General features: G+C 49.8%; 1 protein-coding gene across 1 annotated transcript; it reads left to right on the top strand.

The window, feature by feature from the left end:
- The first annotated feature begins 570 nt into the window (after positions 1–570).
- Positions 571–14342, top strand: rnaseka (ribonuclease, RNase K a). The gene is made up of 3 exons (XM_078428252.1): positions 571–1129; positions 7692–7771; positions 11219–14342. Exons 1-3 carry the CDS (start codon positions 1052–1054, stop codon positions 11358–11360), a joined length of 300 nt encoding a protein of 99 aa, XP_078284378.1. The 5' UTR covers positions 571–1051; the 3' UTR covers positions 11361–14342.
- Positions 14343–15754: the final 1412 nt, after the last annotated feature.

Genomic DNA, 15754 nt, shown 5'->3' with positions numbered 1-15754 from the left:
TTTTAGTGTATAGTATAAATGGGGTTTGGAGACACAGGTGAAGGATTTAGTGAGGGAGAATAAGAAATGTGAGCATTTTTTGAACCATTTTGTGCCTCTCTGTCCCTTTAAGAGTCATATGATCTGATCAAAATGATACAAGAAGGACTGTACCACTGTGGAAAGAGGGAGGTTGGGACAGGGGGAGGGCAAGGAAATGAGTTATAATTTGCCTGTGTGTGAGACAGGGCTGGTGTACCTCGGTGGTTTTGTGTCCTAGGGCTGTGTGGTCCTTGGTCCTTGGTTGGGAAGGGTCTGGGTTGGGGGGGGTTGGTGAGTTTGTTCTCTCTCTCACACACACACACCCCTCCCCTCCTCTTTCATCAGCCCCAGGTATTGACCAATTTCACCACCAGTTTGTTACATTCGCCACCAGGAAGAAGGAGGAGGAGGAGAGAGAGAGGGGGAGGAGAGAGAGAGAGGGAGAGAGAGAGAGAGAGGAGAGAGAGAGGGAGGAGAGAGGAGAGAGAGAGGAGAGAGAGAGAGAGAGAGAGAGAGAGAGAGAGAGAGGAGAGAGAGAGAGAGAGAGAGAGAGAGGAGAAAGGAGAGAGAGAGAAAAGGAGAGAGAGAGAAAAGGAGAGAGAGACAAAAAGGAGAGAGAGAAAAGGGGGAAGGAGAGAGAGAGAGAGAGAGAGAGAGAGAGAGAGAGAGAGAGGAAAAAAAAGGAGAGAGGAAAAAAAAGGAGAGAGAAAGAGAGAGAGAGAGAAGAGAGAGAGAGAGAGAGAGAGGGACAAAAAGGAGATAGAGAAAAGGAGAGAGAGAAGAGACGAGAGAGAAGGAGGGAGAGAGAGAAGGGAGAGAGATATAGAGAGAGACAGAGAGAAGGAGAGAGAGAGAGAGAGAGAGAGAGAGAGAGAGGCAGAGAAGAGAGAGAGAGAGGCAGAGAAGGGAGAGAGAGAGAGAGAGAGAAGGGAGAGAGGAGAGAGAGAGAGAGAGAAAAGGAGAGAGAGAGAGAGAGAGAGAGAGCTAGAGAGAGCAAGAGAGAAGGGGGGAGTCGTTGGAGAGCTGTGAGATGGCGTCTCTGCTGTGCTGTGGGCCCAAGCTTGCGGCCTGTGGGATTGTCCTCAGTATCTGGGGAGTCATCATGCTGGTAAGTGGCCTGCACCCTGAGATAGTGAGATGTCAAACTGACCTCCAGGAACAAGGTGTCTCAAAATCATGAGAGGAATAAGAAATCTGGCAGATGCACAGAGAGAGAGAGAGAGTCTCTTGCCCAGAGTAGGGGGAATCGAGGACCAGAGGACATAGGTTCAAGGTGAAGGGGGGGGAGAGATTCCCCCCTAATAGGAATCTGAGGGGTAACCTGCTCACACAGAGGGTGGTGGGCGTGTGGAACGAGCTGCCGGAGGAGGTAGTCGAGGCTGGGACTATCCCAGATGTTTAAGAAACAGTTGGACAGGTACATGGATAGGACGGGTTTGGAGGGATGTGGACCAAGCGCGCGGGCAGGTGGGACTAGTGCCGATGGGGCATGTTGGCCGGCGTGGGCAGAGAACCCGGTATCTGGCGCTGTCAAGTCGAGTCAAGTCGATTTTATTTGTACAGCACATTTAAAAACAACCCACGTTGACCAAAGTGCTGTACATCTGATTAGGTACTAAGGAAGCAAGTCTCCCGCTGCGCCACCGTGTTGCGCATAGAAACGTAGAAAATAGGTGCAGGAGTAGGCCATTCGGCCCTTCGAGCCGGCACTGCCATTCAATATGATCGTCTGAAGAAGGGTCTCGACCCGAAACGTCGGCCATTCCTTCTCTCCTGAGATGCTGCCTGACCCGCTGAGTTACTCCAGCATTTTGTGAATAAATACCTTCGATTTGTACCAGCATCTGCAGTTATTTTCTTATAACATATATAACATATAACAACTACAGCATGGAAACAGGCCTGTCCGGCCCTACCAGTCCACGCCGACCATTCTCCCTGACCTAGTCTCATCTACCTGCACTCAGACCATAACCCTCCAATCCCCTCCTATCCATATACCTATCCAATTTACTCTTAAATAATAAAATCGAGCCAGCCTCCACCACTTCCACCGGAAGTCCATTCCATACAGCCACAACCCTCTGAGTAAAGAAGTTCCCCCTCATGTTACCCCCTAAACCTTTGTCCCTCAATTCTGAAGCTATGTCCCCTTGTTGGAATCTTCCCCACTCTCAAAGGGAAAAGCCTACCCACGTCAACTCTGTCCGTCCCTCTCAAAATTTTAAAAACCTCTATCAAGTCCCCCCTCAACCTTCTACGCTCCAAAGAATAAAGACCCAACCTGTTCAACCTCTCTCTGTAGCCTAAGTGCTGAAACCCAGGCAACATTCTAGTAAATCTCCTCTGTACCCTCTCCATTTTGTCGACATCCTTCCTATAATTTGGCGACCAGAACTGCACACCATACTCCAGATTCGGCCTCACCAATGCCCTGTACAATTTCAACATTACATCCCAACTTCTATACTCGATGCTCTGATTTATAAAGGCAAGCATAATATGATCATCCACAATCAGTGCCCCATTCCTGCCTTCTCCCCATACCCCCTGACTCCATTAGCCCTAAGAGCTAAATCTAACTCTCTCTTGATTCACAGATTCACAACTCTCTGGGTGAAAATGTTTTTCCTCAGCTCAGTCCTAAATGGCCTACCCCTTTATTCTTAAACTGTGTGACCCCTGGTTCTGGACTCCCCCAACATGGGGAACATTTTTCCTGCATCTAGCCCGTCCAATCCCTGAAGAATTTTAGGGGGGAAAAAAACTGCAGATGCTGGTTTAAGTCGAAGGCAGACACAAAAGTCGGAGAGTTGTGAATCTGTGGAATTCTCTGCCTCAGAAGGCAGTGGAGGCCAATTCTCTGAATGCATTCAAGAGAGAGCTGGATAGAGCTCTTAAGGATAGCGGAGTCAGGGGGTATGGGGAGAGGGCAGGAACGGGGTACTGATTGAGAATGATCAGCCATGATCACATTGAATGGCGGTGCGTACAGGCTCGAAGGGCCGAATGGCCTCCTCCTGCACCTTATTGTCTGTTGTCTATAAAATGCTGGAGTAACTCAGCGGGTCAGGCAGCATCTCTGGAGAGAAGGAATGGGTGACGTTTCGGGTCTGAAGAAGGGTCTCGACCCGAAACGTCACCCATTCCTTCTCTCCCGAGATGCTGCCTGACCCGCTGAGTTACTCCACCATTTTGTGTCTACCTGAAGAAATGTATATGTCTCTATAAGATCCCCTCTCATCCTTCTAAATTCCAGCGAATACAAGCCCAGTCGACCCATTCTTTCATCATAAGTCAGTCCCGCCATCCCGGGAATTAACCTGGAACTAACCCCAGACTTGGTTTAGATTTAGAGATACAGCACGGAATCAGGCCCTTCGGCCCACTGAGTCCGCGCCGCCCAGCGATCCCCGCACACTAACACTATCCTACACACACACACACACTAGGGACAATTTTTACATTTTACCCGGTCAATTAACCTACATTCGCAGTGAAGAAAGCGAATGGTATGTTAGCATTCATAGCAAGAGGATTTGAGTATAGGAGCAGGGAGGTTCTGCTGCAGTTGTACAGGGCCTTGGTGAGACCGCACCTGGAGTATTGCGTACAGTTTTGGTCTCCTAATCTGAGGAAAGACATTCTAGCCTTAGAGGGAGTACAGAGAAGGTTCACCAGATTGATCCCTGGGATGGCAGGACTTTCATATGAAGAAAGACTGGATAGACTCGGCTTATACTCGCTGGAATTTAGAAGACTGAGGGGGGATCCTATTGAAACATATAAAATTCTTAAGGGGCTGGAGAGGCTAGATGCGGGAAGATTGTTCCTGATGTTGGGGAAGTCCAGAACCAGGGGTCACAGCTTAAGGATAAGGTGGAAGTCTTTTAGGACCGTGATGAGAAAACATTTCTTCACACAGAGAGTGGTGAGTCTGTGGAATTCTCTGCCACAGAAGGTAGTTGAGGCCAGTTCATTGGCTATATTTAAGAGGGAGTTAAATGTGGCCCTTTTTGCTAAAGGGATCAGGGGGTATGGAGAGAAGGCAGGTACAGGCTACTGAGCTGGATGATCAGCCATGATCATATCGAATGGCGGTGGAGGCTCGAAGGGCCGAATGGCCTACTCCTGCACCTATTTTCTATGTTTCCATACCTGCACGTCTTTGGAGCGACAGATTTAATATGGAGCTTCTGATGTTGATTTGTTTGGATCTACCCAGAACAGACTTGACTCAGTCTGGTTCTTGGTACATTTCGGGCAAACCACCAGCAACCTGAATAAACTTACCTGCCACAGGTGACCTCAGACAACATCCCACAGACAACATGGTGGCGCAGCGATCAGTTTAGTTTACTATTGCATTTGTACGCCTCGTTGTCAAGTCTTAAGAATAAAGGGGAGGCCATTTAAAACTGAGGTGAGAAAAAACGTTCTCATTTGAGACTGTCGTATGAGGAGAAAGATTGGAAAGACTGGGCTTGTATTCGCTGGAGTTTAGAAGGACGAGAGGGGGATCTTATAGAGACGTACAAAATTACGAAAGGACTATCGAAACGTATAAGATTATTAAGGGGTTGGACACATTAGAGGCAGGAAACATGTTCCCAATGTTGGGGGAGTCCAGAACAAGGGGCCACACAGTTTAAGAATAAGGGGTCGGCCATTTAGAACGGAGACGAGGAAAAACATTTTCAGTCAGAGAGTTGTGAATCTGTGGAATTCTCTGCCTCAGAAGGCAGTGGAGGCCAATTCTCTGAACGCATTCAAGAGAGAGCTGGATAGAGCTCTTAAGGATAGCGGAGTCAGAGGGTATGGGGAGAAGGCAGGAACGGGGTACTGATTGTGGATGATCAGCCATGATCACATTGAATGGCGGTGCTGGCTCGAAGGGCCGAATGGCCTCCTCCTGCACCTATTGTCTATTGACAAGCTAGATGCAGGAAAAATGTTCCCAATGTTGGGGGAGTCCAGAACCAGGCTGATCTGTGAACATTTCTATACATCTTGAAAACACCTTTTCAGTGCAAGGTGCTGCAGTTAGATTTAGATTTAGAGATACAGGCGGAAACAGGCCCTTCGGCCCACCGAGTCCGTTCCGCCCAGCGATCCCCGCACACTAACACTATCCTACACACGTACTAGGGACAATTTTTACATTTACCCAGTCAATTAACCTACATACCTGTACGTCTTTGCCAAACACTTCAATAATCGCTGAATGAATGGATAGATGGATGGATGAATGGATGAATGGATGAATGGATGAATGAATGAATGAATGAATGAATGAATGAATGAATGAATGAATGAATAGGTTTATTGGCCAAGTATGCTCACAAATGACAACACAAACATACAGTTAACAATTAAGAATAAACCATAACCACATCAAAACAATAAGGATACAACATTACAGTCTAAACATGTGGGTGAAAATAAACCAGTGCAAAAAAGAGAGACGAGAGACTTTGGTTGTTGAGTAGAACTATCATTCGTGGGGAAGAAAGCTGTTTTTATGTCCAGCTGTGGCTGCTTTGACAGTCCGTAGGGAAGTGCTTCGAAGAGTTTGTGGCCAGGGTGAGAGGGGTCAGAGGCGATCTTGCCCGCTCGCTTCCTGGCCCTTGCAGCGTACAGTGAAATTCATCAGGGAAGACAGTTTACAACACGCTGTTACTTACCGGGTAGACACACAAAATGGTGGAGTAACTCAGCGGGTCAGGCAGCATCTCGGGAGAGGAGGGATGGGTGACGTTTCGGGTCGAGACCCTTCTTCAGACTGTTACTTGCTGCCACTCCAAAGACGTGCGGGTTTGTAGGTTAATTGGCTGGGCAAATGTAACAAATTGTCCCTAGTGGGTGTAGGAAAGGTTTAGTGTGCAGGGATCGCTGGGCGGCGCGGACCCGGTGGGCCGAAGGGCCTGTTTCTGCGCTGTATCTCTAAATCTAAATCTTTTAGATGATAGCCATTGTACGCAAAACATCTCCACCCCGTTAGAAATTGAATGAATATTGACTTCTCCAATGTTATCTTTGGTGTAAACCAGCATCTGCAGTTTAGTTTGGAGATACAGTGCGGAAACAGGCCCTTCGGCCCACCGGGTCCGCGCCGACCAGCGATCCCCGCACACTAACACTATCCTACACACACACACACACTGGGGACAATTTTTACATTTACCAAATCCAATTTACCAACAAACTTGTACGTCTTTGGAGTGTGGGAGGAAACCGAAGATCTCGGAGAAAACCCACGCAGGTCACGGGGAGAACTTGCAGATAAGCGCCCATAGTCGGGATCAAAGATACTAGAGGAGCAAGATGAACCACTCTGTCGAAATCGCCTGTACTGAAGTGTAGTACGCAAAGGAGCGTAACGTCCGCCATTTTAGTAAGCAAACCCCGCTGTTCGCTCCGCCTCTCGCAGTGTTTTGGGGGAACAGTATGTGTGATGATACCATTGAAATGCAGACTATATCTCATCTATCAACTCACAGATTTGTGTTATTTTTCTTTTAAAATGTTTCTGCAAGTTTCCGCCTACTAAAATGGCCGCCGTGACCTACTACGGTCTTTAGGGTCGAGTGGTCTATCTTGCTCCTCTAATATCTTTGGTCAGGATCGAACCCGTGTCTCCGGCGCTGTAATACGCGAGAAGGATGTGGCCCAAACGCGGGCAGGTGGGACTAGTGTAGGATCGGCAAGTTGAGCCGAAGGGCCTTTATCCATGCTGTATGACTCTAGGAATCTAACCCAACCAACAACCCCTGCCTGCCTTTCTGGCTTTGGCCTGTGTGGGGTTTATAAAGGAAGGGGGGGGGGGGGGGTTGGAAGTAAGAATAGAAAGGCAGATTATTATCTGAATGGTGTCAAGTTAGGAGGAGGGGGAGTTCAACGAGATCTGGGTGTCCTAGTGCATCAGTCAATGAAAGGAAGCATGCAGGTACAGCAGGCAGTGAAGAAAGCCAATGGAATGTTGGCCTTCATAACAAGAGGAGTTGAGTATAGGAGCAAAGAGGTCCTTCTACAGTTGTACCGGGCCCTGGTGAGACCGCACCTGGAGTACTGTGTGCAGTTTTGGCCTCCAAATTTGAGGAAGGATATTCTTGCTATTGAGGGCGTGCAGCGTAGGTTCACTAGGTTAATTCCCGGAATGGCGGGACTGTCGTATGTTGAAAGGCTGGAGCGATTGGGCTTGTATACACTGGAATTTAGAAGGATGAGGGGGGATCTTATTGAAACATATAAGATAATTAGGGGATTGGACACATTAGAGGCAGGAAACATGTTCCCAATGTTGGGGGAGTCCAGAACAAGGGGCCACAGTTTAAGAATAAGGGGTAGGCCATTTAGAACGGAGATGAGGAAGAACTTTTTCAGTCAGGGAGTGGTGAAGGTGTGGAATTCTCTGCCTCAGAAGGCAGTGGAGGCCAGTTCGTTGGATGCTTTCAAGAGAGAGCTGGATCGAGCTCTTAAGGATAGCGGAGTGAGGGGGTATGGGGAGAAGGCAGGAACGGGGTACTGATTGAGAGTGATCAGCCATGATCGCATTGAATGGCAGTGCTGGCTCGAAGGGCTGAATGGCCTACTCCTGCACCTATTGTCTATTGTCTATTGTTGCTGGAGGTAGGGAGGGTAACGAGACTGTTTGTCACCCACCCCCTCAGGCCCTTCTCGGAATATTCTTCAGCATCCATTCTGCCGTCTTGATAGAAGATGTCCCATTCACTGATGAAGACTTCATGCAGTAAGTCAGGGGGTGGGGGGTGGTGGGTGGGTGGGATTGGTACCGTGCCAACATCCCCATACATCCTCTCTGCACCCCCTCCCCTTTCCAGCCCCACCACGTCTTCTTTCCTACAAACGCGACGCTCCAAATGCTGCTTGTACAACCGCAACGTGACCTCCCGACTTCTGCAGAAACAAAATGCTGGAGTAACTCAGCGGGACAGGCAGCATCTCAATAGACAATAGACAATAGTCTGAAGAAGGGTCTCGACCCGAAACGTCACTCATTCCTTCTCTCCCGAGATGCTGCCTGACCCGCTGAGTTACTCCAGCATTTTGTGAATAAATACCTTCGATTTATACCAGCATCTGCAGTTATCTTCTTATAGACAATAGACAATAGGTGCAGGAGTAGGCCATTCGGCCCTTCGAGCTAGCACCACCATTCAATGTGATCACGACTGATCATCCACAATCAGTACCCCGTTCCTGCCCTCTCCCCATACCCCCTGACTCCGCTATCCTTAAGAGCTCTATCTAGCTCTCTCTTGAATGCATTCGGAGAATTGGCCTCCACTGCCTTCTGAGGCAGAGAATTCCACAGATTCACAACTCTCTGACTGAAAAGGTTTTTCCTCATCTCCGTTCTAAATGGCCTACCCCTTATTCTTAAACTGTGTGTGACCCCTGGTTCTGGACTCCCCCAACATTGGGAACATGTTTCCTGCCTCTAACGTGTCCAACCCCTTTAATAATCTTATACGTTTCGATAAGATCCCCTCTCATCCTTCTAAATTCCATGTTCCCCATGTTGGGCGAGTCCAGAACCAGGGGCCACACACAGTCTTAGAATAAAGGGGAGGCCATTTAAAACTGAGGTGAGAAGGAACTTTTTCACCCAGAGTTGTGAATTTGTGGAATTCTCTGCCACAGAGGGCAGTGGAGGCCAAATCACTGGATGGATTTAAGAGAGAGTTAGATAGAGCTCTAGGGGCTAGCGGAATCAAGGGAATCTATGCCCGCTTTTGTACCATCTACAAACTTGCTAATCTTGCCGTGTACGCTCTCCATATCATTGATATCGGGGACAGAGTTGCCGGGGAGAACGTGCACTACTATCTACCTCATGTCCCGCCCCCCCTGACATAGACAATAGGTGCAGGAGGAGGCTATTCGGCCCTTCGAGCCAGCACCGCCATTCAATGTGATCACGGCTGATCATTCTCAATCAGTACCCCGTTCCTGCCTTCGCCCCATACCCCCTGACATCAGTCTGAAGAAGGGTCTCGACCCGAAACGTCACCCATTCCTTCTCTCCTGAGATGCTGCCCGACCCGCTGAGTTATTCCAGCATTTCATGAATAAATACTATCTAACTCATTGGTGAACCTCGGGCTGTCCTCGATCGGACTCTGTTGGCACTAAACGTTCAGTAGTCTAGGACCGCTCTCTGGTTGTGGTGGGACGGTTCAGTTGCCTGATAACAGCCGCGAAGAAACTGTCCCTGAATCTGGAGGTGTGTGTTTCCACACTTCTGTCCCGATGGGAGAGGGGAGAAGAGGGAGTGGCCGGGTGGGTGAGACTGGTCCTTGATTATGCTGCTGGCCTTCCTTATCTCTGAGTCTCCCTCTCCCCTGACTCTCAGTCTGAAGAAAGGCCCTGACCCGAAACGTCACTCGTTCCTTCTCTCCCGAGATGCTGCCTGCCCCCCGTGAGTTACCCCAGCGTTTTGTGTCTCATCTTCGGTTTAAACCAGCATCTGCAGGTTGCTTCCTGCACGGGGCTGCACGTTGGCGCAGCGGTAAAGTCGCTGCCTTACAGCCCTTGTGGCCCCGGAGACCCTGGTTCGATCCCGACCACGGGCGCTGTCTGTACGGGAGTTTGCACGTTCTCCCCGTGACCTGCTTGGGTTATTCTCCCAGATCTTTGGTTTCCTCCCACAGTCCAAAGACGTGCAGGTTTGTAGGTTAATTGTCTTGGTCTAGGTGTGAAATTGTCCCTAGTGTGTGTGTGTGTGTGTAGGGTAGTGTTAGTGTGCAGGGATCGCTGGTCGGCATGGATTCAGTGGGCCGAAGGGCCTGTTTCCGCGCTGTATCTAAACTAAACTAAACTAGGTTTACCAGAAATGATGCCTGGATTGGAGGGGAATTTGTGGCCAAGTGTCTTTCAAATGTTGTCATGGGGGGGGTTTAGCTCAGTGGTAGAACATTGGGCTGCAGATACGGTTGCCAACTGTCCCGTATTAGCCGGGACATCCCATATTTTGGGTTAAAATTGGTTTGTCCCGTACGGGACCGCCCTTGTCCCGTATTAGGGCCGGGGGGGGGCGCTGTAGGCCCGGACAGTGTAGGCCCGGACAGTGTAGGCCCGGACAGTGTAGGCCCGGGCAGTGTAAGCCCGGGCAGTGTAGGCCCGGACACTAGGTCCGGGGACTGCTGTAGGTCCGGACAGTGTTGGCCCGAACAGTGTAGGCCCGGGCAGTGTAGGCCCGGGCAGTGTAGGCCCGAACAGTGTAGGCCCGGGCAGTGTAGGCCCGGGCAGTGTAGGTCCGGGCAGTGTAGGCCCGGACACTAATAATAATAATAATGCATTTTATTTATATAGCGCTTTTCATATACTCAAAGACGCTTTACAGAGATTTAGAGAACATAGGGAAATTAATAAATAGATAAATAAGTAAATAAGTAAACAAACAGAGAAAGGAGACAGAAGGTGAGGTGACCTTCAGTGGTTGAAGGCAGTACTGAACAGGTGAGACTTCAGCGATGTTTTGAATGTGGTGAGTGTGGAGGAGTCTCTGACGGTTTGGGGTAGTGAGTTCCATAGGGTGGGAGCAGCGATGGAGAAAGCCCTGTCCCCCCAGGATCTGAGTTTGGTCCGGATGTGGGGGGGATAGGAGATTGGCAGCAGCAGAGCAGAGGGTGCAGGTGGGAGTGTGCCTGTGGAGGAGGTCGGTCAGGTAGGATGGGGCCAGGTTATGGAGGGCTTTGTAGGTTATGAGGAGGATTTTGTACTGGATTCTCTGGGGGATGGGGAGCCAGTGGAGTTTGTAAAGGACGGGGGTGATATGGTCACGGATCGGGGTGTGGGTGAGTAGACGGGCAGCGTCCACTAGGTTCGGGGACTGCTGTAGGCCCGGATACTAGGCCCGGGGGCTGCTGTAGGTCTGGACAGTGTAGGCCCGGAGGCCCGGGCACCGCCTGACGGAGGTTGCATGGCAACCTGCCTCCCGGCCGCCATTAGTGGAGCTGGAGCACGTGGCCGCTGGCTGGGTGGGGTCGCAGGGCGGTGACGTCACCTTGTCCCGTATTCCGGAGTGAGATAATTGGCCACCCCTAGCTGCAGATCAAGAGGTCCCTGGTTCAAATCCGGGCGGGTCCTTGCCAGCTGTATCTCTGAAGTAAAAGGAAAAATGTCGACTGCTGTTGCCTTTAACCGTGCCTCTCGTCTCTTGCCTCTCCCACAGCAAGGACCCTAGTCGCATCTACCGCCTGTACGAGCAGGTCAGCTACAACTGTTTCATCGCGGCTGGCATTTACCTGGTGCTTGGCGGCTTCTCCTTCTGCCAAATCCGCATGAACAAACGCAAGGAGTACCTGGTCCGTTGAAAACTACCCGCCCCTCTCCCCCTTTCTGATCGAATAATCGGCCCACCACTCCCTCAAGTGACAAGCTGTTGCTGATTGTCTTTTTAGTTTAGCCTTTTGTTTTGTTGTTGTTAAATCTTGCTGCTTTAAATAAAAATCGCCTGTGATATTTCGGCCACTGGAGGGAGGGTGGAGGAGCAAGCAAATTGAGTTTGTTTTGTCTTGGGTTGGGAATGGTTTTCCCGTGTGGGGAATGGGGGGGATGAATGTTTGGCATGTGGGGAATGGGGGGATGATATGGACGAAGGGAGGGAGAGGGAGAGAGCTATTTGTTCCACACCCCTCAGTCAGACAGGGCGGTGCGTAACGGTGTAGGAAGGAACTGCAGATGCTAAAGAAGGGTCTCATCCCTGAAAACATCACCCATTCCTTCTCTCCAGAGACGCTGCCTGTCCCGCTGAGTTCCCCCAGCTTTTTGCGTCCATCTTCAGTGTATAAGGGCGGCACGGTGGCGCAGCGGTAGAGTTGCCGCCTTACAGCGAATGCAGCGCCGGAGACCCGGGTTCGATCCTGACTACGGGCGCCGTCCGTACGGAGTTTGCACGTTCTCCCCGTGACCCGCGTGGGTTTTCTCCGAGATCTTCGGTTTCCTCCCGCACTCCAAAGACGTGCAGGTACGTAGGTAAATTGACTGGGTAAATGTAAAAATTGTCCCTAGTGTGTGTGTGGGATAGTGTTAGTGTGCGGGGATCGCTGGGCGGCGCGGACTCGGTGGGCCGAAGGGCCTGTTTCCGCGCTGTATCTCTAAATCTAAAAAAAAATAAGGGGGCCTGAGGAAGTTTGTGTTGTTGGTGTTACTTCTTAAAGGGGGCTCCTTGTTGCCCCCCCCCCCCCCCCCCCCCCACACACACACACACACACACTTTCCTAAAGGATGTATCCCTCCACAAACTGGACCCTTTTAATTTGGAGACAGCATCAGGCAGACATCCACATACGAAGAAGGGTCTGATCATCCAACTCAGTATCCCGTACCTGCCTTCTCTCCATACCCCCTGATCCCTTTAGCCACAAGGGCCACATCTAACTCCCTCTTAAATATAGCCAATGAACTGGCCTCAACTACCTTCTGTGGCAGAGAATTCCACAGATTCACCACTCTCTGTGTGAAAAAAAACATTCTCATCTCGGTCCTAAAAGACTTCCCCCTTATCCTTAAACTGTGACCCCTTGTTCTGGACTTCCCCAACATCGGGAACAATCTTCCCGCATCTAGCCTCTCCAACCCCTTAAGAATTTTGTAAGTTTCTATAAGATCCCCCCTCAATCTTCTAAATTCCAGCGAGTACAAGCCGAGTCTATCCAGTCTTCCTTCATATGAAAGTCCTGCCATCCCAGGGATCAATCTGGTGAACCTTCTCTGTACTCCCTCTATGGCAAGAATGTCTTTCCTCAGATTAGGAGACCAAAACTGTACGCAATACTCCAGGTGCGGTCTCACTTCCTGCACACACAAGGCACCCGTCCACGCTCTCCAGAGTCGCTGCCCGGCCCGCTGAGTTGCTCCAACGCTTTCTGCCCCTTTTATTTGGGATTGTCGGGATTATCAGGGTGGACAATGCGGCATTCCCCGGACGAAAGACACTAGAGGAGCAAGATGGACCACTCCATCGAAATCGCCCATACTGAAGTGTAGTACGCAAAGGAGCGTAACGTCCGCCATTTTAGTAAGCAAAAGCCGCCGTTCACTCTGCCTCTATCAGTGTTTTGGGGGAACAGTATGTGTGATGACACCATTAAAATGCAGAATATATCTCATCTATCAGTCACAGATTTTTATTTTTAAATGTCTCTGCAAGTTTCTGCCTACTAAAATGGCGCCGTGACATACCACGGTTTTTAGGGTCGAGTGGTCTATCTTGCTCCTCCAGTATCTTTGATCCTGACAGATTTGTGTCCGTATTTTGGTATGTTCATTGGAGATTCCTGCTTTTATTTTATTTTTTCGTTCTCTTCTCCTCCCTCAAGTCGAGGTCCAAATTGCAGTCCTTTGAGAATGTGGGAGCAGGCAGCTGTGGCTAGTGGCTTTATGTTCTAACCCGAATCTTTAAAAGACGTCAAATGTTCATAATGTTTAGGAAGGAACTGCAGATGCTGGTTTGAACCGAAGATTTACCAACTCAAAAGGCTGGAGTAACTCAGCGGGACAGGCAGCATCTCTGGAGAGAAGGAACGGGTGACGTTTCGAGTCGAGACCCTTCTTCAGACATGCTGTCTGACGCAAGATAGACTCAAAAAGCTGGAGTAACTCAGCGGGTCGGGCAGCATCTCTGGAGAGAAGGAACGGGTGACGTTTGGGGTCGAGTCCCTAGTCTTCGGTTTTAAACGAACATCTTCAGTTCCTTCCTACACACATGCTGTCTGACCCGCTGAGTTACTCCAGCTTTTTGTGTTTGATCTCCGAATTTTCATAAGCTGCATTGCTTAATTTGATGGCAAATTGTACTGTTGAAGGTGGCATTATTCGGGTGCGGTTTCATCTGGTACTGAAACGCTACCCATGTTGTGAAATTGCATTATGGGGCACACATTGCCAATGTCCTCTGTTTTTCAAGATGGTTTCGTTTTTGCCCCCTTCTCAACTATGTTCCACTCGTGGCTAATTCTGCAGCTGTTCACATCCGCGAATCTTCAGCTTGGACCCTCGTGGGTTTAATCGATGTATAGACGCTGTGTTTCTGATTTAGTTTTGATGTTGATGGTGTGTGTGTGTGTGTGTGTGTGTGTGTGTGTGGGAAACCACCATGTTTTTGCACAAATGTCAATGATCCACTGTCTGGAAAACCAGAAGAATTGCAATAAAATGGTTGCCATTCAGAACCATGTCAATTGGTTATTTGGATAAACAGAGCAGTAATAAAATGGTTGCCATTCACGCATGCGAGTAGGGTTGCCAACTGTCCCGTATTAGGCCCAGGGGGCGCTGTAGGCCCGGACACTAGGCCAGGGGGACGCCGTAGGCCCGGACACTGTAGGCCCGAAGCGGCATAGCAACCCGCCTCCCGGCCCGGGCGGCCGCCATTGGTGCAGCGGGAGCACGTGGGGCGGTGGATGTCACATTTTGTCCCTTATTTGGGAGTGAGAAAGTTGGCAACCCTACATGCGAGGGTTAATGTGGTTTGTCTGCAGTTGTTTGCGTGTCACTGCTGATGTGTGGAAATACATACGTGACCTGCAAAGAGTAAGGGAGGAGGTATTTGAGGCCTCAATTCCCCTACTCTGGGCAAGAGACTGCATCCACCCGATCTATTCCCCTCATGATCTTATACACCTCTATAATTTAGAGATACAGCGTGGAAACAGGCCCTTCGGCCCACCGAGTCTGTGCCGACCAGCGATCCCCGCACACTAACACTATCCTACACACACTAGGGACAATTAACGATTATAATAATAATAATACATTTTATTTATATAGCGCTTTTCATATACTCAAAGACGCTTTACAGAGATTTTGAGAACATAGGGAAATGAATAAATAGATAAATAAGTAAATAAATAAATGAACAGAGAAAGGAGACAGAAGGTGAGGTGACCTTCAGTGGTTGAAGGCAGTACTGAACAGGTGAGACTTCAGCGATGTTTTGAATGTGGTGAGTGTGGGGGAGTCTCTAACGGTTTGGGGTAGTGAGTTCCATAGGGTGGGAGCAGCGATGGAGAAAGCCCTGTCCCCCCAGGATCTGAGTTTGGTCCGGATGTGGGGGGATAGAAGATTGGCAGCGGCAGAGCGGAGGGTGCAGGTGGGAGTGTGCCTGTGGAGGAGGTCGGTCAGGTAGGATGGGGCCAGGTTATGGAGGGCTTTGTAGGTTATGAGGAGGATTTTGTACTGGATTCTCTGGGGGATGGGGAGCCAGTGGAGTTTATAAAGGACGGGGGTGATATGGTCACGGATCGAGGTGTGTGTGAGTAGACGGGCAGCGGAGTTTTGAATGTATTGAAGTTTACTGATGATTTTTGAGGGTGCGCCATAGAGGAGGCTGTTGCAGTAGTCCAGACGGGAGGTGATGAAGGCGTGGATGAGGGTTTCTGCAGCTGTGGAGGAGAGGGATGGACGGAGACGGGCAATGTTTTTGAGGTTATACCAAGATTATACCAAGCCGATTTACCTACATATCTGCACGTCTCTGGCGTGTGGGAGGATACAGAAGATCTCGGAGAAATCCCACGCAGGTCACGGGGAGAACGTGCAAACTCCGTACAGAGAGTGCTCGTTGTCGGGATCGAACCTGGGTCTCCGGCACTGCAAGGGCTGTAAGGTGACAGCTCCACCACCATGCATTAGGGTGGAACTATCACCTTACTCCACCCTAATGCACCAGGCCGCCCTGTGTCAGAAATGAGAATGCACAGATGTT

The sequence above is a fragment of the Rhinoraja longicauda genome, chromosome 34, assembly GCF_053455715.1.
Source record: "Rhinoraja longicauda isolate Sanriku21f chromosome 34, sRhiLon1.1, whole genome shotgun sequence".
Lineage (NCBI taxonomy): Eukaryota > Metazoa > Chordata > Chondrichthyes > Rajiformes > Arhynchobatidae > Rhinoraja > Rhinoraja longicauda.
This window is presented reverse-complemented; position numbering and strand designations above follow the sequence as displayed.

Bases quoted from the DNA above. Each gene is read 5' to 3' on its own strand.
- rnaseka (XM_078428252.1), top strand. From the start codon at position 1,052: ATGGCGTCTCTGCTGTGCTGTGGGCCCAAGCTTGCGGCCTGTGGGATT. The intron at 1,130-7,691 runs GTAAGTGGCCTG...CCACCCCCTCAG, and splicing joins TCTGGGGAGTCATCATGCTG to GCCCTTCTCGGAATATTCTT. The intron at 7,772-11,218 runs GTAAGTCAGGGG...CCTCTCCCACAG, and splicing joins ACTGATGAAGACTTCATGCA to CAAGGACCCTAGTCGCATCT.